The sequence below is a fragment of the Haplochromis burtoni genome, unplaced genomic scaffold (genome assembly GCF_018398535.1).
Source record: "Haplochromis burtoni strain Fernald_Lab_line unplaced genomic scaffold, NCSU_Asbu1 Contig_507, whole genome shotgun sequence".
NCBI lineage: Eukaryota > Metazoa > Chordata > Actinopteri > Cichliformes > Cichlidae > Haplochromis > Haplochromis burtoni.
In genome coordinates this window covers 213,141-240,332 of record NW_024582868.1, presented here as the reverse complement: position 1 = coordinate 240,332, position 27,192 = coordinate 213,141, and the positions used below count along the sequence as shown (strand labels likewise).

Sequence of the window (27,192 nt, the reverse complement as noted above, 5' to 3'; positions counted from 1 at the left end):
TAGGGAAATAGTCAGAAATCTTTACTAATGTCTGCAAATAAGCTGTTTCTCTTTTCTTCATTACAAAGTGAGCGTCGTTGGTGTGTGTGTGTGTGTGTTGTGTGTGTGTGTGTGTGTGAGCAGTCAGTGTGCAGACACAGAAGTGATGCATGTTACATCCTGAACATGAATGCGACACAGGTGAGTGAGGGACGACTGAAAGGCTCCCATCACTGGGTCAGCTACAGGAAATGATGCAAAGAAAAGGCAGCAGCTTCTATTTTACAGCCTTCTAACGAATCACAGAGTTCTTATTGTGACTCTCTGACAGTGTGCACATGACCCGGGACACATTGTCAAAGCAAAATAATACAGAAATGGTTTCTGATATTTGATTCACAGGCTGGAAATATTGTTGTCACAGTCTTCAAGAGTATCCTGCGATGTTGGGCTCAGCTTAAGGGCCTTGCACTGTGATCCTGCACTAAACTGACGGTAAATGTAAAAAACTGTGATTCCCACAAACAAATGAATGCAACAGGAAGCACAGAAGAGCGAATGAGACACATTTACAGCAGACCAAGGACATTTATGAAGCGACAGCTGCAGGAAACAAGTGTCCAAAGCAGGAAACGACCTCCCAGCGAAGTGGGTTCCTCAGGTGCGGCATGTCGAGCCAGCCTGGCAGGGTACCGCGAGCAGCTCTAGCTGAGAATGCACGTCTTTGACTGAGACTGGGCCGCGCTCGCTGCAGCAGGAAGGAAAGGAAAGAAGTTCAGTGTTCAGTCAGAGTTTGGAAAGCTGTGACGCCTGACCGCCTCCTACCTTGTCTGGCTGCCGCAGCTTTCTCAGCCTCCTCCTCCTTGGCTTTCTTAGCCGCCTCGATGGCAGCGACCTTGGCATCGTGCTCCTCCTTCAGGGCGTTCCACTCCTTCCTGTTGTTCATCAGCCGGTCCAGCATTGGGGTGATCTCCACGTGGAAGCGACTGAACTCCTGGGGCGACACAAAACAGACGCATCAGCGTTGCTCAATCCAAACCGCTAACGCTTCTTAAATGACACAGAGAGCCAGAGCAGCTCATGGCCCATATGCCGCTGCTCCACGCTTGCAGATGTTTATCTGGGTGGAAGCAGCAGCTGTGGGTGTCTGAGTGGGTGAGCTCTCACCTTGTACACAAAGGCGCAGACAAAGTCGATGAAGCCACACTGCAGCTTTGGAAGTTCCTCCGATTTGTTCCTGTCCATCATGGGCTGAAGGAGAGAGAGAGAGAGAGAGAGAGAGAGAGAGAGAGAGAGCTGATGGCCTCATCATCACTGTGGCCTCACACACCTGTGAGACTCCTACAGTGTCCAGCTCTGCTTCTGCAAATGACGTTTATCCACCTGCTGAACTCTCAGCGGTCAGCTCCTCACGTTTTCCTCTTTAATGACTGCAGAGTTACTGCACAGTCCTCAAACCATGTACAAAGCCCTGACTGTGGGCTGAACTGGAGACCAAGGTCTTGGATGCTTAGTATTTAAAAATACATTTAATAAAGGGCTAATTATACAAACATGAAATGATGCAAGCTTCTTTCAAACAGGCATCACCTTTAAAACAGAAGCTGCTACATTCAAACGTCATCTTTCGGGGAAACGCTGAGGCAAGCCCTGAAAAGGTCACGATGGCTGCTGGAAAAGCCTCTGCAGAGTCCTGTCAGACCACAGTTAGTCACATGACCTCTGTGGCACAGGAAGCTCTCCCTGCTGACACTGCTTAAGATTAACTCAGAGCACCGCCAGGTAAGCGTGGAGGGCGGTGCTTCAGGTGTCTGAAGGGCACGAGAGAGCAAGGCAGGGAAGAACAGGAAGGTCAGAAAGGATTTGGTCAGACACAGTCACGGCTCTCTCTGTATCAGTGCTCCACACGATGGCTCAGCACCGCCTGCTCAGCAGCGCCACAGGGATGCCAGTCTGTCCTTTCATATTTGCTCCCCATCACTAATGAAACCCCGTGGATTCGGTCCACCAAGTCCTCCCCAACTCCAACTTCAGAATAAACACATGGAAATAACTGAGTGGAAATGTGTTTGGAACGTTTCACTGTTCCTCCAAATGAGTCTTATTTTAAACTCCAGAAGAATCGAGTGAAGGTGGGGTGGTCCCATGCCCTGATGTGAGAGGAGATCCAATCCCTCCACTGGAGCTTTCAGGCACCATGTTTGCCGTACATTTGAGGAACCGCGTACCTTCTTTCCTTTTATTCTAAATATTATTTTTTCTCACATTTCTGACAGGGAACAACAAAAACCCCACAGCTGTTTCTGTCTGTGACTGTGTCCATGTCTGTGGGCTGTGGTTAGTTTAGAGTGAGGACAGCAGAAGCTGCAAACATCTGAGCTCTTACGATAGGCTGTTGCTCGAGGACCGTCCTCTCCAAGTCTCCCTGCTCCCAGAACTCTGCAGCGACAGACAGCGCCACCTGGAGGAGGAACCACACAGGTGGGGTCAGAGCTGCTGCTTTGGAGGAGAACACACACACACACACACACACACACACATGCTGGGACTGGAGGAAGGACAGCTGCTGCAGTTTACCACGGAGCTGATAGGAGGAAACATTTGATGGAGCAGGAAATGATCCTTTGTGTTTCACATCGGCCGCTAAATCTGAATCAGACTGCTACAGTGTCAGGCTGTGTCTCAGAGAGATGGAGGAGCGCTGATGAATAATATGGAAATTTTGTATTCAGCAGCGAGTTAGTCATCGAGCCAGTTTTGGGGAACAATTGTGGCGAAGCGAGCAAAGCCTGTAGACACAATCTGTGTGCGTGGGAAGCAGAGCGGAGTGAAACGTGGGAATTATCAGCCATAAAAATGTCAGCAGAATTTCACAGAGAATCAAGAAGCTATTGTCTGTGAAACATCTGAGCGAGAAGCGTCCATCACTATCTATCTGCACCGGATTATCTGTTTAAATCACAAAGCAGGCTAAGAGAGTATCCATCCATCCATCCATTCGCTTCCGCTTATCCTTTTCAGGGTCGCGGGGGGCGCTGGAGCCTATCCCAGCTATCATAGGGCGAAAGGCGGGGTACACCCTGGACAGGTCGCCAGTCTGTCGCAGGGCTTAGGGCTAAGAGAGTAACCAGGGTTAAATTACAGCGGGGTATCGAGCGTCTGCATGCCTCTGCTCACGATCGTCACGGATGTTTCCGTATGACAGCTGCTCAGCTCTGAGGGTAGATTCAGGTGATGAAGGAGCATCAGAATACACTGGGAACATCCTCAGTGCCAGCTCTCACTGTGTCCGTTACAGGATTTTTAAATAGCAGAAGGCTCTCAGGATCAGCGGGATGTTCCCCTCTAAAGGTCAGACGCTTGGTAAAAAGGGACACACCAGAGAGTGTCTGCTGATCCAGAGACCTCTGAGATCTGGACCCTGATTCTGATACGATCGGTTCGGTCTGCTGCACAGAACATGAACACCGCCCACGAGCACGTTTCGCAACACGAGCTGCATTAAGAATGTGACAGAAGAATCGAACCTGTTCTGAGCAGACGCCACATGGGCCTTTACCCAGAATGCACTTCTACTGCTCCTCCAAGTCACAGACATCAAACTGCTGCAGTTCATTCAGACCCCATCACTGATGCTCACAGAAACCAAGTTTAGTCTTTAGACTGCGCAGTACTTAGAAAGTTTGGCCCCGCCCCCTGCACGTCCACCTGAGCAGGAACGTTTCAATTAAAGTGTGTTTGTGTGGATTAGCTGATCTAAATAATTAATACGCCTCATCCATGCAGTAAATCACCTGGAGGAGAGCCTGACAGCGTAAACACTACTCCACCTGCCACCTCAGAGGTGTTCGGCGAGTCCTGGGGGGTCCCGGCTGGGAGCCACCGTCCCAGAAACTAAATGCATTATTAGTCCTGCTTTCTGTCAGTTCGTGCTGATATTACATACTTTACAGAAATGCTGAGCCAGCCAGGCGTGCCAAGCGAGCGAAAAGCAGCAGGTTGCTTTTGATGCACGAGGCCGTCAGGACGCTGCCTGGAAAAATGGCAGCGCTGACAAAACGTCTCTCTGCATCTACTTCATCATGGCTCGCCTCTCGCAGAGTGTGTGTGAGTGTGTGTCGAGTTACAGCAGAGGGCCCGTTTTACAACCAGAACTGAGACACTAGGGGGGCCTACCTTACTCTGGATCTCCCATGGTTTGGCGATGGCGGACAGGTCACAGGCTGTCATCATCATCGCCCTGCAAGCACAGCACGTGGATGGGTCAGAGCTGTGCGTCTGGGTCTCCTTGCTTGCCTGAGAGTGAGTGTGTGTGTGTGTGTGTGTGTGCGTGTGTGTGTGCGCTTCTGCATACATGACGATCTCTTTGCGCGTAGTCTCCAGCATCATGTATTTGGTCCAGTCATTCCAGTTCTCGTAGGTCTTGGACTGGTCTACAATCTTCTGGAACATGGTCCTCTTCCTGCACAGAGACAGACATTCCAATCAGCTCACAGGAACCATTCTGCTGTTACTGTAGTTATTCCAAAGCCTGGAGAAAGTGAATTAAGTCATTCTGTGGTCCCCTGCTGAATGTGGAAGTTTGCTCACTAACAAAGAAATAATCAGTCTCTAATTTTTATGGTAGTTTCATTTTAAATGAGAGCGACAGGGCATCAACCAAAAACCCAGAAAAGTCATTATATAAACTGATTTTCATAAGAATTTGGTCCAAGCAATTCTGGCTCCCACAGACAGGCTCTGTACCCGTGTCACATGCACTACATGATTATAATCAATCAGTTGAGTACTCCTGATCTCAGCTCATTGTGTGAACAAAGCACAGCTGAAAGCTGAAGCCAAGCTCCATGCAGGATCTCGCTTCATGGGGTGAGGATCATGAGAAAGGAGGTGGGTGGAGCTAGTTAATGATCTGAAGGCAGGCGGTTCCACAGGTATGTCTGAGATCTGCAGGGAACATCATAGAAGGCTTGGTGCTGATCAGATGAAGCCAAAATTTAGCTCCTTGGCATCAACTCAACCCACTGTGGTTGGAGGAAGAGACTTCATAAACATTAGAGACTGTTTGAATTCAGCAGGGATCAGGTAACTATCCCCCTGCTGTAGGTCAGGTTACTGAAGCCTTCACATTCCAAAGGTAACGTTGTGGAATGATGCTGCTAGCGTACTGACTTGAAGTACAGAGCCAGATCAGTGGCGATGATGGCGATGTCCATTAGGTGAATGACGAGGTCGTGCTGACGGCGGTTCAGATTCTGATAAATGTTCAGCGCCTGAAGCAGAAGAAAAAAAAAGACACTTCAAACAACAAGAAAGGATCCAAAGGTTGAGGTTCCTGCACCTGAGACTCGAAGAGCTCAAAGACGCCTCCTCTGATGAAGCAGAGGTAACGCTCAAACATCTCAGCCCCACTGCTGAAGATGTGATGGCAATCAAATCATCACTGCACACAAACAAAGCTTCACATCTTCATATTTAACGTGTGTGTATATACCTCATCTCTCAGCAAAGTCTTCCCAAACTCCAGATGGTGTCTTTCCAAGATGGAGGAGCCGTGAAGCTTCGCCAGAGGATTACCAGACCTGCACACAAAAACACACACACGCACAATGGGAGGCTAGACTGTGATAAATCATGCATGTTGAGCCCAGGGTGGGCCTGGCTGCCTGTGTCCACTGCTAATGGTGGCTTTCATTAGCTCATCCATCAGCGGGAGGAGCAGAGCAGCTGGAGGCGTAGCTCGTCAATATCGACTCATTGATATTCTCTGTGTGTGACGTTGACTTCACTTAAAGAGCTGAGGTCAGCTCGGCAGCTCACGGGACAAGCGACTGTCGCTCGGAGTCGATAAACGCTCCTCAGAGTAAACAAAGGTCTGATTTCCAGAAAGTTTCAAAGAACGTGACTGATGCTCTTCAGCAAATCAGGACACGCCGCTCACAAAGGTGACACCTGCTCACTATTCAGGGTTCCCACTGCTGCCCCTGCACTTTGGCATCCTTACATGAGCAATGTGCAAGTACAGAGGGTCGCAGCAGTCTCACCTGCTCACCAAGACACAGATAAGTTGTAGCCACATGTATCAGCGTGGTGTTTGTTCTTAAACAGGCAAACTTTGATTTACCTGTAAGTTTATATGTGCAGTGTTTTTCAATGTTAGGGTCTGCGTGTGACACCAGCCTTCAAAAACCTGTGGAGCAGCTTCAGAAGAATGTTCCTCACTGTGAATCATCTACAGAACATCATACCATCAACATACTCAACAGCTGGAGGAATCTCTGTGCGCAGGCTGATAAGGATAGATCAGGAACACTTCCAGCATCTATGAGTGGCTTGGCTACAGCTCAGTCATGGAAGGAAGACGGCACGTGTGACTACGATGGAGAAATGTGCTCCTTTAAAACTGATCTCAGGTCAGACCCAAACACGGATCCGCATGAAGAGGAACGGGAGCTTCCGGCTCGTTATCTGCAGTTATCAGGCTCGCAGACCATCACAGACTCATGAACTGTCCAACTTTTACAGACACGTCACTACCTCCAAATCTTTCTGTTAAAAGGGAGTTTTTCCTTCCCACTGTCGCCAAAGTGCTTGCTCATTGGAGGTCATATGATTGTTGGGTTTTTCTCTGTATGTATTATTGTAGGGTCTACCTTACAATATAAAGCGCCTTGATCTGGCGCTGTATAAATAAAACTGAACTGAATCAAATTCATAATGATCTCGTCATGTTTTTCTTATAGTGTTTGATTTGAACATTTGATTGTTTTCTACGTCACAGCATCCTGACTTTTTGTAATTGTGGTCGTAGTTTTCTTTTAGTGGCTTATGTTTCATTAAGATTTGTTAATAAATGCCATATTTTCTGCACATGCTCCTGTCAGAAGATCCGCTTCTTAATCCAAACAGTAAAAGCTGCCTTCGTGCAGGGCCTCGAGTAGAAATCAGTGTTTGATTTGATCAAATCGAGCCAACAGACTGTACAGAAAATATGGATGTAATTTTAAGCCCTAAACATTGTTTCTTTGTAATGACCAGCAGAGGGAGACTCCTCTGTGAGAAAATAAGACTCCTGATTGGCTGCTCTCTGAGCTCAGGAAACAGTCTCAGATGTTTTTAAGTCTTCTTTAATATAACGTGATTTTTTTCTGCAAATGACTGAAAACAAGCTAAATGCTCCACTGGTGACTACACCCATCTCATATATGCAGCATGCCAAACAACCCCACCCCTGCCTTCTTACTTCATCTGGTAGAGGTTGTTGGTTCCTCTGTGGTCGATATCGTGACAGAAGCCGGCGGTTACCATGGCCATGCACTCCAGGTCTGTGTAGTAACGCTTCAGATCACCTGTCTGAGAGTGTCAGCCACACAGAGCAGATGTTTATTCATGGAGTCGGCGTGCAGGTGTGCACTTGCACACAGACACACACACACAGATATGCACACACAGGGATTTACACCGATCCACACCCAGAATCATTGCATGTGTCTGCGCTATATGAATATAAACTATGACTCTGAGTGGTTTTCTTAATAACGACCACTTCAGGCACACTCCATTATATCTACCACAAACACACAAACATGCACGGCCACATGTACAGTGTGCTCCACATGATAATGAGCAAAATAATGAGATGAGAGAAGAAGAAGGAAAGGATGTTCATCACCTTGACTGAGAGAATGAAGAAGAAGAAGAACAGGGTGAGCAGAGGGGTGGGGCTGAGGGATACTGAGTGTGTGTGTGTGTGTGTGTGTGTGTGCGCGTGTGTGAGACCATCAGCAGGGTGAACATTGTCTGTCCAACGTTGAATCCGTGCCTCCAGTTGTGGTAGGTGATCTTCCTGTAGCCTTTACTCAGGGAGTACATGAATCTCACCAGGACCTGCAGAGGAAGCACAGCATGAGGTCCAGAGGTATTAATAACAATCCTTACATTTGAAATGATGCTAGTTTATCTAGTAGTCAGTCACTTTTAACCAATAAAAAGTGTAAGTGTGTGCATGGAAATGTCTGTTCTTAAATAGTTCATGCTAAACTTCATTTAAAGCCCCTGAATTGACGTGCTGTGTGAACATTAGCCATCCAATTTTTCGTCATCTCTTATAATTTGATATCCCAAAATGCTCCTGTGGCGAGTATTGTGGTGATGACTTTAAACCACGTGCATGTCCAGCTGTTGCTGAGACAGAGTTCACATCACGTCTGTGGTCATGAAATCCTTTGAAGGACATTACAGGCCACCAGTTGGATCCCCTGCAGTTTGCCTAACAGGTCGGTGGATGATGCAGTGAACATGGGACTGCATTACATCCTGCAACATCTCGACTGATCCAGCTGATCCAGCTGATCCAGTTCTACACTGCAGTCACTAAGTCTGTCCTGTGCTCCTCCATCACAGTCTGGTATTGCGCAGCCACTAAACAGGACAGGAGCAGACTGCAGCGGACTGTACAAGCAGCAGAAAAGATCACTGGCGCCCCCCTGCCCTCCATCCAGGACCTGCACCTCTCAAGAACCAGGAAACGGGCAGGGAAAATCATCACAGACCCCTCACACCCTGGACACAGACTTTTTGACCTGCTGCCCTCTGGCAGACGGTATAGAAGCCTGCAGACCAGGATGGGGCTTGCCAGCATGACCTCAGAGCTAACAGCTGTAACTGCACTGTGTTGAGAGCAGGTGACTGCTGTTTCATCACAACCAGCGCTCTGTTTCCTTTGTGGAGGTGTACGTAGACCCCTCCACCGATTGATGGAGGTCAGCTGCAAACTTTTCTCTTCCCTAAATGACACTTTACCGTATTCTTAGTTATATGTAACCACTAACATGATTATTGTGTTACATGTAACATTGAAACCATCATAGCTGCTGCTGTTCCCGTGTGGGTCGCACTTAAAGCCATGGATGGGGGCACACGAACCTCTCTGGGAATGTGAAACTTGTCCACCACTTTGAGTTCGTAGTACATCTTGACACCACACTTCACCAGGTCCAGTTCGCTGTGTTCAAAGTCACAGAAGTGAAACTCGAAGATCTCGGCTTTCTTGGAGTTCGGCAGCACCTCGGACTGTCGAGGAAAACAAGAACAATGCATCAGATCAATGTGGGAATATTTTATTTGGTCATGACCCGGAGCTCCGCGTGGATTAAGAATAATAAAAATCATCAGAACAAACAGCTCCCTTCTCATCCTGCCCTGTTTTTCTTTTTGTGTGCTGATGTGAGCGTTTGGCATTTTTACCAGGATCTCCTGAAGCTCCTCCTCCTCGCACTCGTCCGGTTCCTTCCCCCACCTCTCTCTGGTGTTCTGCGGACAAACACACATCGTCAACAGTCACCTTGGATAAAATGGTTTGGCATCCATCAACTGACACCTGATCTGAGGTCAGAGCAAGTTGTCTCTCTGACAAATCACCTCATAGAAAACCTGACAGCTTATTCCAGCTTACAGATGATGCTCAGCTCCTGCTCCTGTCATCCACATCCACCAACAAAGCTTCAGAGAGACAGCTTTTAGCACGAATACTCAAACAATAAAAGACAGACATAAAAGAGAGCGCTTCATCTCCATCTGATTAGAATCACATTTATCCAAAACAGTGCTGTAATTCAACGACTCTTCAAGTCTTCCACTAAAGATGTTCACTTACTGAAAGTTTCATTAATCAGAGCCAAAGAGATTAGTTTTAGAGGCCATCCTCATCTCTGAGGTGCTCCTGCCTGAAACAGGAGGAATAAAACTTGAGTGGGGAGACACAGACTCACTCACCAGGACGTTTTGGATTTCATCTTTGCGACACTTGACGTGGTAGAGCACCATGTCCTGGTAGATGTCCTTCCTGTTCTCCAGTTTGTTCATCTTATCGTAGGTGTCGGTGTTGAGCACCGACCAGCCCAGGAACTGAGTCAGAGACTGGGAGAGAAAACACTGGAGCTTCATTCACCTCACAATCAGCGTACAATTAAACAGTATGTGTTATTGCGATATAGTCTAGTGGGTAAAGGTTTGTTGTGTGTCGTGTGTAGTCCTGTATATATCTGCAGCCTCAGTCAGCTTTAAATGTACAGCAGCCGGCACCACAGGGCGCTCCCTACTGTAGGGTACAGTTCATTTAGTGATAAAATCAGGGCAACAATATTAAGAGCAGAGGTTTGTTGATGAGCTGAGGGTGTTTTGTGTTGCAGTGAGGTGGCCACAGAGACATCAGTAAAAGCCTCCAGGCCTGATTATAAATAATGCAGACGCTCTGAATGGCCTGCAGTGTATTTATAGTAAACCAGTGACACACACACACAAAGTGTACCTCCATCAGGGTTTCATCCATCTCATCAAAAGGTTTCCCATCCTTCCTGTTATAGAACGTGGCCACACCCACAATCTCTTCCTTCTTGTTGACGATGGGCATGGACAGAACGTTCTTAATGGTCCAACCAGAGTCATCCAGCGGCTCCGTCTGAACATGAAAACACCCTGAGTTTAATTAGCGATGACAGGACGGCCTGCGTGCCCACTCTGAGCTGGTCTTATAAAGGAAAGAGTTATTTATTTTCTGTAATAATCTTTTTGTCCTACAGACCGTCTCAGAGTCAGGCGGTCTGCCTCCATCAGTCAGCAGACATCTGAGATGTTCAAATGACTGACTGCAGCTTTAAGCCAGTGTAACAGGCCCCACACTGCCAGCAGACCTGAAGCACGATCCGTGTGTGAGCTCGGACAACAGTACCCACCGCAGTAGAACGATTAGAATAAATGCACTCGGAGCTTAACAGCCCCCAGGAACATCATTTAAAGTAAGGAGAGCAGAGAATGTTGGAAATGTCACCGATTTATATGTTCATGATTAGTCTCTGGTGTACTGTTATAGTACAGGACAGACCACTGTAGTGCCAAGGCAATTTTTTTGCATACTTTATTCCTACACGTCCTTCGAGCTGGCTCGCACAGTGCAATCAAATTCCAGCATCTTCTTCTACTGAACATCTGATTACAGATGACAAGCCAAAGCGGTTTCACTGAGCCCTCAAACAGGAAGCTAAAACTACTTTGTCCTTACTGAAAGACTTCAAACATCATTATGGTCATGTTGTAATCTAAGATAATACTGAGGATGATCACTTTAGTCTGGAGTCAGTGATAACTGACAGCAGGTCAGTCCTGAAGTCGTTCAGTAACATCTTTGTGTTTTATGAAGCATCCTTGGAATGAAAGATGGCGTACAGCTTACCTGAAAGCTGAAAAACTCGTCCTCAGCTGCGTTCATTATGTTACAAATCTGTGGGAAAAGGAAGTAAAAAGATGAGCACGTGAGGGGAAGAAGCTTCACGTGTTAGCAAAAGACTTCTGAATCATCTGGAAGCTTCAGAAGCAGAAATATCGATGAGAATGAGGAGAAATGAGCAGAAGGTGGGATGAACGTGCTCTAGCTCTGTGGAAGAAAGAACGACATGTTCAGGTGCCCCCCCCCCCTCCTCACCATATCCAAAATCATCACCGTCAAGCTCTCAGCTTTTTCTCTCAATCATGGAAACGTAACTCTGCAGAGGAATAAAGTTTTCACCTTGTACATAAAGCAGAAGGGGAAATATGAAGCGGGAGAGATGATGTAGGCGTGACAGATGATGAGGAGCAAAGACGACGGGAGGACGGGACAGGAGGAGGACAGACGAGGAGGAGGATTAGACAGACGAGTGGCGGCAGCGGGCTCGGCGGTTTGGGAAACACTTGCCGTGATTAATTACAACGGTTGCAGAAATTACAATTATACATCACAGCAGCGTGTGGCTGAGCACTTTTCATTTCCACAGCGGCATGCACGCTGACAACTGTGTAATAACTCTGAAGGCACTCTGCTCATCGACCCACCCGCACACTGCAGCGAACATGAGTGGAAATCAGATTTTTAAAGGACAATGATCTAAAGTTTTTACTGTCTCCACATCAGTGGCAATGATTTAAGACTTTATTGTTTAAGGAGTTATTAACGTGGTTCTGACAAAGAACACAAAGTACAGTAAAATTACAAGATGGACGTAATGTTAACGACCAACATTAGAGACTTTAAAAAAAAATTAATTCAGTTCCATTCAGTCCCCTTGGGGTGCTTTATATGATAAAGAACCTACAATAATACAGAGAAAACCCAATAACCCATCATGACTCTGTATAAGCATTTGGCGACAGTGGGAAGGAAAAACTCCCCTTTAAAAGGAGGAAACCTCTGGCAGAACCAGGCTCCGAGGGGGACAGGAATAATAACTAATAAATAACAAATAAATGTCCTCACTCAGGAATGGCTAAAGACAGTCTGAGTATGTGGGGAAGTGCAACTTTTCAAACACTGAATCTTTTCTTCAGCTCAAACAAGTTTTTACTGCCTTTAATTAAACCTTTAATGAACCGAGCTGGCACCGTTTGTACTCATCCGACTCTCTAAACACTCATTCATTCTCACATTTGTGACCTCCAGGGTGTCCAAGCTCCAGCCGTCATCACGTGTCCACATGACCTGACAAACTGTCCCAACTCATCGTGAGGCACAAATGCAAAAGCCTCAAATTTAAATCTCAGTACAGTCCTTGCCTATACATGGTCCCCTCGAGGCCCTCTGGGAGCTGACGTTTCTCACAAGAGACAAAGGAAGAAGGGCATGTTTGTTTCTTTAGACAGAAAAGCTGATCAGGAATATTTTATGCAGTAATATGACACAAACTTTAAACACAAGTATTGCCAAAAATATTTAGATGGTTCACTTCAGGCTCCAGATCATTAACCTGCGTTTTTTCTAATGACCAGCAGGGGGCAGCAATTCAGGCTGTAAAAAACAGTCTATGAGAAGCTAAACTTGCTGCACACTTGATTTACAGCTTTGCTGATCAGTGTTTGGGCTCCATTCGTGTCTTACTTAAGAAGATCTGATGCTTACTTTGTAAATGGGAGTAAAATAGACGTAAAGTAGAAAAGCTTTAGGGTTGAGATGACAGCAACCTCAGTTTCTCGGTCAGATCATCACTTCTGGTTTTAAAAGTATTAAAATGCTAACTTGGAGCTTCTGAATGAGTTCTCGTGGGGTAAGAACAGCAGAAACGTTGGAAATTGATTATCTTGTGACAGTTAATGTGAGCTCGTAGGAACAACAGATACTGACCAGCCCAGTTTCTGCTACATAGGTGGGTAAACCGCTGACCAGGGCCCAGTGATCTGCTGGAGGACCCCTGGAAATGAAGACATGCCACACAGAAGGTTAAAATGCCACAATCACCTTTAATAAAAGCGAACAAAGTGTACATTTCAGTGGTAATACTCAGTTTACTGTATCATTGTTAAGCAAATGTCATGTAAAACGAGCTCAGGTCAAATAACGTCTGTACAGCCTTCGGTTTGCACTGTGGTGAAGTTACTGTGAGCTGCATTGTTTGCACAGCGGTTATTAATGTTTACAGAGCAGGGTGGGATCACGGAAATCACAGCCTTATATGGCTGAAGGGAAAATATATCAGTGGCGCTGTGAGGCTTGGCTGTGAGGCTTCGCAGAGCTCCCGAATCCGTTTTTTACCCTCAGGTAAAATCTTTATTTTTCTCCCACATAGAATGTTATTACTATTAAAATCAGCCTTCTCAAATGTATTCTTGCTTCATTTAATTTAGTGCGTTTAACTTCACTTGTTTTATATATTAACTTACTTGTATTGAGTCACCTGTGCTCTCTCAGAGGACCGCTGCTCATGCTAGTAAGGACAGACTCGCCAGGCTGTTCATGTTTATCATTATACTGTCGTCACTCTTCCACGTGTTGTGTTCAGATTGTGATTCCTGTGGATGTGTTTTTTAGGACTCCAAGTATTCACGTTTGAATTAAGCCACTCTTCCTTCCTTCCTTCCATGAGAGCAGTGCAAGGGTCACAATCATGTGACCCCTGCACTGCTCTCATACACAACCATATCATCTATGTTAAGAGATCGCTGCATCCGTGCTCAGATTTCTTTCCTTGCAGACACATAAGTGTGACCCGACGTAATGCTAGTGGTCAAATCTCTGCAGCGGCACTAATATCTGCTAATGTCACATCTGCTGAGACTTACGGTATGACTTTGATGTCCTCTTTGCCATGGAGGATGTAGTCAATCACTTTGTAGAAGATGATTTCCTTGAGAGGTCAAATAAGATCACAGTTAGTTTGCTGAAACTCTCTGCACAGACTCAGGTGTGAAATCAGGTGTAAACTCCACACACAGATAGAAAAACACCAACAACACTTTAAAGCCCACTGTGTGTGAATTTTGATAAACTAGAGCCAGATAGGGGAAAAAGATTAGAGGAGAAAGACTTTGATAGGGCTGGAAGCATGATTTCACTCAGCGTGTGTCACAGAAATGAGCTTCTGATTGGCCTGCTGATGGAGATACAAGAAGCTGGCATGTTTTAACCTGCTGGAGGTGCTACAGTCACTGTGATTGGAAGCACTGAGTAACAGATGAATGCCACATGGACTTGGATCTCAGAGTTTGGTCAGGACCTCCTCACCCTGCCATCAGGAGTTTTGGGTCCATCATAAGGAGGAACCTCTCCCATCAAAACAGGCCACAAGTCAAAGAACTCCTGCACACATAACAGAGACACAGAGAGAAAAAGGCAGATTTAGAGGAGAGAAACATTAACGTTATTTAATGTTATTCTGGGAAGATGTGGTGCTTTTGTTCAGTCTTCAGAACATGCCCAATTTCACAGATCACAGCGCAGCTTCTACTGCTGTTTGTTATTAAGTGTGTTATTCATGAAATCCAGTATTGTAAGCAGACGGCCATCTGTACAGACACACAACATGTGTTTGTTCTCTGAGAGCAGGTGCTGGGAATCAACTGGCAGCTGCTTGTAATTAGGTGACAGCCACAGCCAGTATTTATGGCACCATGTTAGTTATTACAAAAACATGGAGAAGCTAAGAAGATACTTTAAATATACTTTTGTCAGCAGAAGAAAAAAATCAAGCAGATCAGATAAAGAAAGCCGAAGGAGTCTGAAAATATGCATTCCCAAAAGATGAAGATAAAAAACACAATGGATTCCATAAAAACAAAGACTGGATGGACGCAGCATAGAAACAGGGATGATACTCTTAAACATGTTGGTTCAGCAGGTCCTGGTCCTGAACCCAGACCATTCACATTACAAATAGCAGGATGCTGGACAGCTTGCTAAAGATTTCTGGCTCCTCTGTGACTCTGGCTGTGAGTGTGTTGTTGCCTACCTTGGTCTTGGTCATGTCCAGCAAACCCACAGAGTAGCGGTCACAGTTGAGGAAAGCTCGGACTGTGTACAAGGCTTTGTGGAACTGCCTCTCGATGTCTGTCATCTCCTCAAACACCTTGCTGGCTGACCACAGCAACACCTGGACAGCAAAATCAAACAGAAACCTGAACCAAGGACAACCACGCACTCATCTCTGCTGCTTCTCTTCCTTCTAATGTCTGGCGCTTTTTTTTGTTCATCACCACTAAAGAAAGTGGCTTTGCATAGATCTATCCTTACCTGTCCTCTCCTGGTCTCACAGTTGTGTAGGTAGCTCAGGTGGAAAACTCTCAGTGCCAGGTTAGCAAAGTTCAGATATTTGTTCAGGGTCTGGGAGAGAGTAGAACATGAGTGGTGAGGATTTTGAACTGCACGCTCTTACATTTCTTATTACACCAGCAATGCTAAAAAAAACCTCTCCTCCAGCTGATCATCTCAAGGAATTAATTTGCAGACTTGGAGCTTGTGTCCATGTTTTAATGAAGAGCTATAATAATCCTAACCCAGAACACACAGTTCTGATGAGTTGCTGTCAAGAAACTTGCAGAAACGCCTCATTTTTATCTTTAAATGCAATGTTTAAACGGTCCCTGTTAGTTATGACAAAAAAGATGCCTCATTATGTCTCTCCTGACATGCATCATGTTTGAAGCAGCAAAAAAACCCCAAAATTAAGCAAAAATCGACTTAAGAATAAAAAAAATCACAAAGACTGCACCAAAGAGTAAAACAGTGAAATGTGCATTATTAAGTCTCTCTGTTAGTAAATGGTTTTGTAATTGATCAACAAACGGATTTACTCTGCCTTACAGAAACCTGGTTACAGCAGGATGATTGTTAGTTTAAATGAATCAACACCCCTGAGTAATAGTAACTATCAGAATCCTCGAAGGTCGAGGAGGAGGAGTGGCAGCAATCTTTCACTCCAGCTTATCAATCAACCAAAGACCCAGACAGACTTTTAATTAATTTGAAAGCCTGATGCTTAGCCTCATACACACTAGCTGCAAAACTCAAAAAACATTTTTACTTGTTGTTGTTTCTGTTTCTAATTTCTACTTCTTTGACTTTTTATCTTAATGAAGTATATGCAAACCTTCAGTCCAACTTGGTCACCTTACAGATCTTACAGCTCTTCATGATGCAAAATTAGTCCTGAATGCTAACAAAACCAAAGTAATGTTGTTTTCCCATAAGTGAAGCTCCGAAAATCAACTCAGGAAAGTGATACCATAGAGCTTGTTGACTCATACAAATGTCTTTGTATTTGATAAGGATTTCAAATTACATACTTGATTAAAAAACCTCAAATTTACTTTACAGTTTTTTTATAGATTAAAATCGTGTTTCTCTATTGCAACTTGCGTTAAGCTTGTTTTTATCGCTGTTGGATTAAGCGATGCTGTCTATCGATTTGCCTGTCCCATTACCTTAGCTCAATTAGACCCCATTACCGTGCTGCCCTAAGATATAGAACAGGCTCACACTTCATGACTCATCACTGCACTTTCTATAGCCTTGCTGGATTTACTTCACTCAATAGTTGAATAATGAAGCATTGGTATATTTTTATATACACAGTCATTCTAAGAAAATTGCCATCATATATCTACACCAAGTTCATTGCCCTCCAGAACACCTACAATCTCAGAGCCAGGAGCTGGCTGCGGTTTAAAGTAGAACTTGTGAGCACAGAGCCAGGAATGTCAGGTCTGTCTTATTTCGGCGTGTGGTCTTGGAATTATCTGCAGCTCAGGATGAGGTTGGAATTTCTTCTCCCTTTATCTAGTTTTAAACAAAAAACTGACAGAGGTCCTAGTCACCAACTGTACCTGTAAAATTTAAATGGCTTGAATTTGAAACTGTTTTAAATGTTGTAATGAATTTGATATATTTTACTGCTTCATATTTAGTGGTCAATGTGATCATTTCATACATTGTTGCAGTTGTATATAAACTGGCTGGTTTTGCACTTTACACACTGCTGCTTCTTACTTACTCATACACCACCACAAAAACAGCCACCTCATGAGCTTCCTGTCACTTTATTATTCAGTTACACACAGTTTTTCAGTCTGTTGATGGTTTTCTGATAAATCTGCTGTGTCACAGTTAAACTACATGACGTATCGTTCACATCGGTGGCACCACAAGAACGCGATTAGATCCGAGTGGAGCGTGGTTTGGGGTTAGGGGGACGCAGCTGGCTCAACAGCCACCGTGAATTGTTCCTGGTGTGTTTGAATGTCTGTGTGATCCAGAGTTTTGAATTTTCTAATTAGTTTTTATTTTTATTTCATTTTGACTTTTTGTTTTACTTCAGTTTAGAGTCAAGAGTCAATGTTCTTGTGTCAGTTTAGTCTTTATCTGTCAGAGGCAGGGTTTATGAAAATCAGTGCTGCCGTTACAATAAAAACACTTTTTGAAAACAGCAACTCTCTGTGTCGTACCAAAACTGAGCATATTAACTCTATAAGCTTATTTTCATTCTTTTTAGTTTTAGTGAACTATAATAAGTTTGGTCTCGAATGCTGCAGCTGACCATGTGATGTCTGATTGAGCCAATGGACAGTGAGGAGGACACATCATCAAAAGCAGGTGGAGTATGTCCATCCAACAATAACCATACCTGATGGAGTCAGGACCTCTGGAGTTCATGTGAGTCAAAGTTTGATGTTTTTCTGGTCGCATCTGTAATATCTGTAACTTCGACTCCTTGTGTTTGTGATTGGTCTTAAATGAAGATCATTTTATTGGGGATTATTCTGGAGGTACGCTCGATAGTGTTCATTATCAGTTCTGTCTGGTTTCCTCCACATTAACACTCAGTCTAGTCCTGTTGCCAGGTTTTCTTTTAGTCCGGGTCTATCTGGCTCCAGGCCTGAGAAACTGACCCTACATGTTACTTGTTAAGACAAAAGGGGATGCAGCTACCTAAATATCACTGACAGAATGAGACAAAGCGGAAGAAGAAAGTCTGCTGAGGGACAGGCGCTGTTACAGGTTACCTCTTCATCCTTGGCAGTGAAGCACGGGCCATCCAGCTTGTTAACAGCCATCATGACAGCCACCATGTCTTTACCGTTCATGATCGGGACGGCGAGGACATTCTTCGTCACGTACTCGGTCAGCTCATCCACAAAGCTGCTGAAGTGTGTGCTCTAGGAGGAGAGAGAAGAGGCAGAGTGGATATTTCACTGTATCTAATTATCATTGCTTTCTCGCTGCACTTTTCAAAACTCCCAGAGCTGCTTTGATGAACGCTCTGATGATATCCATAAATGCTGTAAGTGAAGCCTCTCCGTTATCCTCAGATGCCACGCGCTCTCAGCTGCGCTCCATCTATGCTTCATCTATGCTTCCTCCTGAGCAGCAGGGGTCATCAATTGTTCCTCTGGGGGTGTAACACAGGAAAAGCAGCTCATTAGCTGCCAAGCTAATCATATGATTGTTGGGTTTTTCTCTGTATCTATGAAGCGCCTTGAGGTGACTTTTGTTGTGATTTGGCGCTATATAAATGAACTTGAATTGAATTCAATTGAATTGAAGAAGGAACAAAGATCTGCACAGGGACCCATTTGGCTATGACGAGGTCTCTGTCTTTTTCTGGATGTTACCTGAGTGAGGCAGGAAAGGGATCAGAGCGCATGCAATTGTTTAAGAGGAAATATAGAGAAAGTTTGATACTTGTCTGCTTTCTGCTGAAAATACACTTGAAATCCACCCATCTATCTTCTAGAACAGGGGTGGTCAACTCCCGTCCTCGAGGGCCGGTGTCCTGCAGGTTTTAGATCTCACCCTGGGTCAGCACACCTGAATCAAACAATTAGTTCATCTGGAGAACTTCAAGACATGCTGAGGAGGTCATTTAGCCATTTAAATCAGCTGACATGTCTAAAATCTGCAGGACCCTAGAGGCCTGGAGTTGCCCACCCCTGCTCTCGACCAACCAAGTGCAGTAGGATATAAAATCAGGTGTGACAGTTAAAACTGAATAGATGCTGAAGCTGAAAACCATGTGAAACCCTTCTTCTCCCCTAAAAACACAGCGTGGAGTTTTCTTATCCAAACACTTCCACCCCAAACTGAAACGTCTTCAGGTGCATTCGCTGTTTTGATTCTAAAAGAAGGGCACAGAAACCCTGCTGTGGCTGATCCTGGATCAGCTGCTTCATCTGCTGCCTGACAAACAAACCCACTGCACAGATAGGGCACTTTGCCAGCTTGTTATTAGGTGACCTTTGACCCTCTTAAGCTCGCAGAGCTCATCACCCTGCACATGGATCATTTACCCATTTTTAGATGGAGACACAGTATCGTTTATGCAGCTCTTACGCGGTTGCTCTTCCAGTTTGGCTCTTCATCCCAGAGCACACACACCTGTAAGTACAGCTCTGCAGGTGTGATAAAAGGTGTGCAATAGTGCTGAGTCTGTGGAAGCAGCGGCCTGTGTGACCTCTGCGACTAATCTGGGATTGCTATTATTCAGGACAGATTAACCTGTTTATGTGGAGCCTGTCCACCTCCCTCACACACACTGATAAATAACAGGGTACCACTCTGAATATAATTGCGTTATTCTCGGTCTCACTTTGAAGGAAGAAGATGATGAATCGAGAGTCTTGCCTGATTGGCTGATCTGCAGTTAACTGGGTCAGGATGGAACCAGTGAGCACAAAGGCAGCAATGCCAGTCCCTGCATTTCATACAGAGCCACCCCGTGCGCATTAACATCACAAAGCCAACCTGTTATCTGGAAACACTCGTCGGTCCTTGGCTGGGGGGAGAAACTGAGGCTCTGATTGTTCCTGTCAAACTGTCACGTGTTTGTGTGAAGCTGAACACCGTTTCACAATGAAGAGCCAACAGGCTGCTGGGAGCACAACTGCTACAAATAAACCGGGCACAATGAGCTTGAGCCCACTTTGTTCCTCCGTCAGCAGCACGGCCTTCTGAGGTCAGTGAAAGGATGCGGTGGAAGTGATACAGAGGAGCGCCTGTGTAATGTGGGCCGCTGCCCTACGTGGCGTGAATGTCTCAAAAAGAGCTGCCAGAGGCGGCTCCTGCAGGCGGACCTGCAGGAGCATGATGCAGACACGAGAAAATGCTGGCCAGCTATTTTTAAATGTCAGAGGTATTGGCTGTAATGAGATTGAGAGGAATTAGCAGCATAAACCGCATGGAGTCATGTCACCCTCTGGTGGACACACCGAAGCCGAACGGCTCTGATAGAAAATGAAACGGGTCATAAAAGCATCAGAAACGCAGATGATTGCAAACATTCAGGGAACCTCGAGGCTCCTGTCTGTTAGTGATGTGTCGGTCGCGAACAAAATGGCTCTTAGAGCCGGATCTTTGACGTGAATAACGGGAGCCGGCTCCTTATTGCGAGCTGTGGGGTTTTTTTTCTTTCTCTCACCCTCTCTCTCACACTTTTTTCCGCCTCACATGAGGGGGGAGGGGCGGAAGTTACACTCTAAGTAGCACAGGAGCGAGGGGGGGAGAGAGAAAGAGACCTTTCGAATGTCACATTAGAAAGGTATCCGGTTGTTCAGTCTGACGTCACTAGCCGTGTCTGGGTCTAAACTCCGCTGCAGGTCCATATATCAAACGATCACTATGGCATTACTGAGAGTTGAAAAACTGTCTAAAGTCTTTCATCTTTAATAAAATAATCAGCGTTCTGCTCTACCAGGTGTAACGATTGAGTTTAACATCCAGGCATCCATGAAAACGGAATTTATGACATTTAACGGAGTTAGAAGTTAGCAGGGAGTTAGCTCGCTAGCTTCTATCTAAATACAATATAGCATGTCCTGACTGCGGGGTTTTGGAAACAAATTCAAACGTACAGCTCTGTTATCACTTCCAACATAAATGAAGACAGAAAACTAAACAGCAGTGACGTTTGTCGGGTTACTGAAGTTGGGCTAGCTGGAGCTTTTTGAGATCAAATATAAGAAAATACATAACATTAAACATGTTAACAACACAAAAGCCATATTAAACGCAGACTACTTTAGACCCGGAAGTGGGATTCGTCGCGTCATCACTGAACAACCGGATAGTAATCAGCCACAACTATTTGCAGATGATAAAGGATTCAGAAAGTTTATTCATGCAGGTCCATATGACAGAGAATATGCATCTTCTTTTTGTTTTCATATTTTAATTTATATTTAATTGTGTTGTGGTTTGCAGTGTTTTGTGTTGTTTCACTTTAAATTTGTTAAAGGAAAAAGCTGAAAATTTAAATAGTTAAAAATTGAAATGTGAATTGGAAATGGTTTTTGTATTATATGATTTATTTATTACATTTTATATGGAGTGAAAAAATAAAAGTATATTTACGGTGGCCCCTACAGACAAAAGACAAAAACTCCAAAACATGTAAAAACTCAGAAGCACGTAAAACCTCAAAACACTTACAAAACACAACAGAAGTGTTCCAGGATGATAGGCGCAGTGTTGAGCTTTTGTTACCTAGTGGCTACACAAGCCAGCAAGTACCAACAACCGGATTTGGTGTGTGGTAGTAACAGGCAAATGAACATTTTTTGAAATTATTTGAATATATATGAGTGCTTGTGTATAAATACACAAACAATACACATATGCTTTCAATTATGTAATTTAAGTGATCTAGGTAGCTCTGTTTTGGAAGTTCAGTTCATGCTAGAAATGTGTTTTGGAGTTTGTACGTGTTTTGTCTCTAGGGGCCACCGTAAATATTTATATATAAACATATAATAAACTTTATTTATAAAGCACACTTAAAAAAAAATATATATATAAATAAAACCACTTTTTTTTACATTAGTAATTCCTTTTGTGCATAATTTTATATTATTGTTAATAATAAATTAATTAAAGCAACAAAACAACCTGAAGAGCCGGTTCGGAGCTGAAAGAGCCGGCTCTTTTTAGTGAGCCGAACCGAAAGAGCCGGTACTCTAAAAAGAGCCGGAAATCCCATCACTACTGTCTGTGCTACTGACTGTCCACGCTGTAGTTTGCTGCTAAATTAACTGCTATTACTACAAATAACTGGAGTCATAACTGCATTAATTCCCTCTGTTTAAACCAGTCGTGAGTTCTTTTACATGCTTTCATAAAGTGAACGTGTATCTGAGAGGATTTCCTCTTAGCTAAACAGCCACATGCTGCTTTTAGGCTCTAGATGTTTTTGGGGACTTTACTTCATATGTGATGGCACAAAGATGAAGGTTTCCAATCGACCAATCAATCCCCCATAAAGAGTACTTGGGGGGGGGTTATTACCTGTGACACATCAGAAATGTTGACCATCTTCTTGCTGGTGGCCACGTGGCCCACGATGCCCATATCCAGCGGGTACACGATTTCACTGTCGGGTTGCACGAGGCACTCGTCAAAAATGGCGTCTTTATGAACGTTGAACAACCTGAAGGTAAATATGGAGACAGAAAAGTGACCCAGGGTGACCAGGCCCTCTCTGACCTCACTAAGTGCTGGAAAGAAGGAAATCCCAGTGTGCTCCGTCACTGGTTCCTGAGGAGGAAGCTTGACCTCCGAGATAATAAACATGTCCAAGCTTCATGCTTACATTTAAAATCTTTCAATTGCCCCAGGGGGACAAATAAAGCTATCAGCATCGCTGCTACCTGCACTGCTTTCAGACACTGAAGTGGGTCTGCAATCACCTGGTGGCGAGCTCAGCGACGCCGTTCCTCTGCCGGTACATAAAGAGACTCATGCGATCCACCCGCAGCATGAAGCTGAGGTGCTTCATCAGCCTGAAAACGGACTTCTCCATGTTCAGGTTATCCTGGATGTCACGCACCAGGTCGATGAGGATCTCGCTCTCATCCACCATCGTCAGCTCGTGAAACGTGCTAATGTTTACTGCCGTCTTGCGGTTGGGATCCAGCAAGTCCGAGATGATCTTAGGCCGGAAGTTCATGTCAAAGTACTGCTTGGCAAACTGCGGGTTGGCATCGAGGAACTGCTCTGCTGCTGCTGCATCCACCATGATTACTGCTGACAGGGGGCAAAGCTGATTGGAGGAGTGCTTCTACGAAAGACAACAAGTAGCAGATGAGTTTAATACTGAGAGAAATATAATTTCGTGCAACAGAAGAAGAAGAGAAACTGGATTTGTTTCTGGGCTGAAGCCAAAACAATGAGCTAAAAGATGCTGAAGGGCCTTTGGCTTTTCTCAGCATTTTACTCTCAGATATGACAAGAATACAGAATGTGGTGTGAAAAGCTGGCATCACCATCCTTGCTCTGCACATACTTTTATCAATCAAACCATAAAATAACATAACAATGTAAAAACAGTTAGCAAGAATAAGGCGGCTGTACCTGTGAAAGTCCTCCTGCTGTCTCCGGCTAATCCGTCTGTGCTGCAGATGTCTGAGAGGAGAGAAAGGATTACAGGGATGGTTTTAAATGGTCATGTGTGGACATAAGCCTGTGTCCAATTACATCTTGGGGATTATATGCCTTCCAGTGTTCAACTTCTTTCTGTGTCTCAACAAAACTCTGCTAACACTCGCTGATCTTCTTCAGGACCAGGAAAATTAATATTTCTCCAGTTTTCCGTTTACTGGACGGTTTTTGGTTCATGCATCCAACCAAAGGCCTCATAACACACTTCATGAGTCAGCCACACGCACATTTAAATTACCACTCAGCATCGACTGACCAACGCACATCATTTCAGAATAACTTTGAAAGGTTCAGTTTTCAGTTTGAGCCTTGAAGGACTGAATGTTCTCAAGTATTTTAGTGGGAAAAAAACTCTCAATCGTCTCTTTCAGTGTAACCACATTCCTCTGAAACGCACTCAGACATCAGTGTGTCTCAGCATAAAGAAGCAGTGTACGTATGACCTGACACACCAGCAGCACACGTGCTGTGCCGGCACACGGAGTCCTCGGTGTGCTGCAGGACAGTTTAAGGTTAATGGGGACGCGAGACCAACGAAGACAGGCCGGACACAAACTATGTGAGTAAGTCTGAGCGTGCTCAGATATTCAGATCACATGACCCGTGTGACATGCAGTGAGTGGAAAAGCTGGACAGTCAGGGACGTGTCTATCTTTCCATTTCTCTGATTTCTTATCAAATGTTCAAATTCACACGCGGTGTGCTGGAAAGGAGAAACAGGTCCCTGAATCACCTGCGTGTACTGCAGGGCGTGTATGCACGTGTGCCACTCGTTCTGTCTGAGAACACATCAGCGAGCTGACGGCGGACGTGTGAGCTCTCTGAATGCTTTGTGTTGGGTATCATGTTTCCTCTCTGACCTCTGACTCTGAGGTGAGAATTTTGGGGGACATCATTTGTCTCCCCAAATTCTGCAGCTTTCACAGACAGCGAGTTTGAACTCTGAGTCTGCTTTAACTTTGCGATGCCCACCCAGTGTGGTCACGACACAACCCCCGTCAGCCTTACACAACTGAGGACAAAATGAAAAGAAAGAGCTGAACCAGGTTTGCTGTGAGTACAGTCATGATGACTGACAGATATCCGTGTGTTTGTAATAAAAGCATCCAGCTCTTCTGGCCTGACGACTGTAGGGTGATATTTTTCACTTATCCTTGGACTCCAGGCGATTAGCGCATGCCTCACACCCACAGACTGTAAATAACAATGCAAACTTTTTGAACTCATGCCAGATCAAATAGCTGTAAGAACCTGTAACAGGAGCTGTACTGCCCATCCCCACTTCTAGTGGGTTGAACCTGAGATTCTGCCGTGTTTGAATCCAGGAGGACACGACTGTAAGAAAGAGGAACAAATTTTTAGGAGCTTCAGTTCACAGACCAACGAGACAAACGAGGTGGATCAGAATACTTTAATATCAAAGGAAATTCATTTGTCATTATTAGGTAACAAAAAAACAAAAACTAAAAAAAACTTCCACTAGAAAACAGGGAAAAGGGGCGGAGTCTAGTGATGTGTCAGAACAGTCAATGGTCAGAACAGTAGGAACCTGTAGATGAGTGCAGGTGAAGAGGCACAAACATCATTTCTACATGTTTCTGAGGGAGTGAAGCACGTCCACACACGGTAAGTGTTTCCAGGGTTCATCGTCCTGCTGGAGCTCCATCTCAGCCTTTGGTCGCTGACAGTTCACCTGGTCGTGCTTCGCCAGTATCCTGGCAAACACAGGTGTGAGTTTTGACCTTTTCTTTAAGAAAAGGTGAAGCTATTAGATCTGCTGCCCCCTCCTGATCGGGTCTCGGGACAGTCAGGCTCATCAGTAACTTTGCGCATGTACGCAGCTCGTGTGACGTAACACGCTCCGTTCCACGCCATCACGCACGGAGTTGCGGCGGGGCGGAAAACAGATCCGCTGCGGGATTGGAGCGGACGGTGAGCGGCAGGGACGGCTCATATGGACTCGGTACCGGCACCGGGATCCAGCTCAGGTGAGTCCCCGCGCGAGTGAACGCCGCCTTGCTCCCGGTGTGCTGCGGGTTCGCGTGCGTGCGGCAGCTCGCGCTCAGGTTTGTTCCTGTCCACGTTTACACTGTTTACAAAGGAGCCATTCACGCCGGTGTTCACACCGGCTCCCCTGAACCCCCACGGGAAGTGACAAGCCTTTGAAAACGGCGTACTTGTTTCACCGTGACGCTCAGTAACGTTCTGCTCATCACACAACACAGCGCGCCGCCGTACTTCGTGACGTCACCGCAGTAGTCCGCTCGTGCCACGCTCTCACACCGGCTGTCCAAGTGAGGCTGAGGCACGCGTGCACCTGGATCAGTCAGCGCAGGCAACACCGGGACCCTACGTGCCTGAGCGTGCACACCGGCAGCGTGCACCACCTGTAACCCGATTAGCACGTCACACCGTCAGATTCCGCTGCTGCTCACGGAGGGTGGAGGTGCTCAAAAGGCCTTCATCATGATGATGGTGGTGTTTGTGTGAGTGAGTGAGAGAGAGAGTGTGAGAAGGAGTGTACTACGTTTACAAATCATTGTGGGGACCAACATCCTGGGGACAAAGTGTCCGTCCTCACGAGTTTGAAGGTATTTTTGACACTCAACATGTGGTTTTAGTGTCATTGCTACAGTTGTTGTTACGGTTATAGTTAGGTTCAGACTCAGGGTTAGAGTAAGCGGCTGGGGAAAGCATTATGTCAACTAGATGTCCCCGCAAAGATACGAAAACACGAATGTGTGTGTGGTGGGAAGCGGAGTAAGTTACCTCCATCATCACCAGTCAGAGGGCGATGGTTAATCATCGTGGTTCAATAATGTCACAAGATACTGATAACATTAAAAATAAGAGACAGATAACGATAAAAAAAAGAGTTAACCATTAAAAATAAAAGGGAGATAACGACTTAAAAAAAGAGAGATAACGACTAAAAAAATTAAATGGAGAGATAACAATTCAAAATAAAAGACAGATAACGACTAAAAAAATAATGATAACAAAGAGCTAACGGTGAGAAATAAAAGGGAGATAATGATTATAAAAATAAACAAGAGATAACGCAAAATTTAGAGCAGCAGTGTCTGTAACATGCAGGAGGAATGTCGGATGGAACAGCCGCCATGGCTGTTGCCGTTTTCTCAGACTTTTGTCATCACTCCTCTCTCTGACAAAAATTCATCGCTTAGAAGTAAACGTGGAGGTAAATGGACTGTGTGGAAATGAAACAACCTTGCCTTTGATTCAAAACAATGGCGATGAGCAAGCTAGTACACAGCTAAGGAGCACAGATAACATGACCAAGAAAGCAGACTCTGTGCATTATTATAAATCCTCAAGTGATAATCCCCCCTTGGACTGTCTTGGTGCAAAACCAAGACATAATCATGTCTCCTGGAAGGGGGAGGACGTATCACGGGCAGAGCACAGCGAGCTGAAATCTCTGAAACCGACTGGCCTTCACTTCCTACGAGACAGAGAAGCTCTTC

General features: G+C 45.1%; 2 protein-coding genes across 4 annotated transcripts in view; one reads left to right on the top strand and one right to left on the bottom strand.

The window, feature by feature from the left end:
- Positions 1-23,717, bottom strand: pde6a (phosphodiesterase 6A, cGMP-specific, rod, alpha). The gene is made up of 24 exons (XM_005949568.2): positions 23,618-23,717; positions 22,954-23,324; positions 22,553-22,694; positions 18,280-18,432; positions 15,512-15,601; positions 15,231-15,371; positions 14,507-14,581; positions 14,065-14,129; positions 13,130-13,196; positions 11,210-11,257; positions 10,289-10,438; positions 9,754-9,897; positions 9,226-9,291; positions 8,905-9,051; positions 7,759-7,866; positions 7,223-7,332; positions 5,474-5,561; positions 5,152-5,252; positions 4,334-4,441; positions 4,156-4,219; positions 2,366-2,440; positions 1,147-1,230; positions 805-973; positions 1-727 (listed from the first exon to the last, which is right to left on the bottom strand). The coding sequence occupies exons 2-24, from the start codon at positions 23,280-23,282 to the stop codon at positions 684-686; spliced, it is 2,568 nt and encodes an 855-aa protein (XP_005949630.1). The 5' UTR covers positions 23,283-23,324; positions 23,618-23,717; the 3' UTR covers positions 1-683.
- Positions 23,718-24,998: 1,281 nt separating this feature from the next.
- Positions 24,999-27,192, top strand: part of slc26a2 (solute carrier family 26 member 2) — a 22,245-nt gene continuing 20,051 nt past the window's right edge. Inside the window, exon 1 of one of the 3 annotated variants that reach the window (XM_042213988.1) lies at positions 24,999-25,330. Coding sequence is in view for 1 of the 3 variants with exons in the window: in XM_005949569.3 (XP_005949631.1) it covers positions 25,659-25,692 (34 nt within the window). In the remaining 2 variants the exon portion in view is untranslated. The other 2 variants (XM_005949569.3, XM_005949570.3) reach the window with 2 other exon arrangements.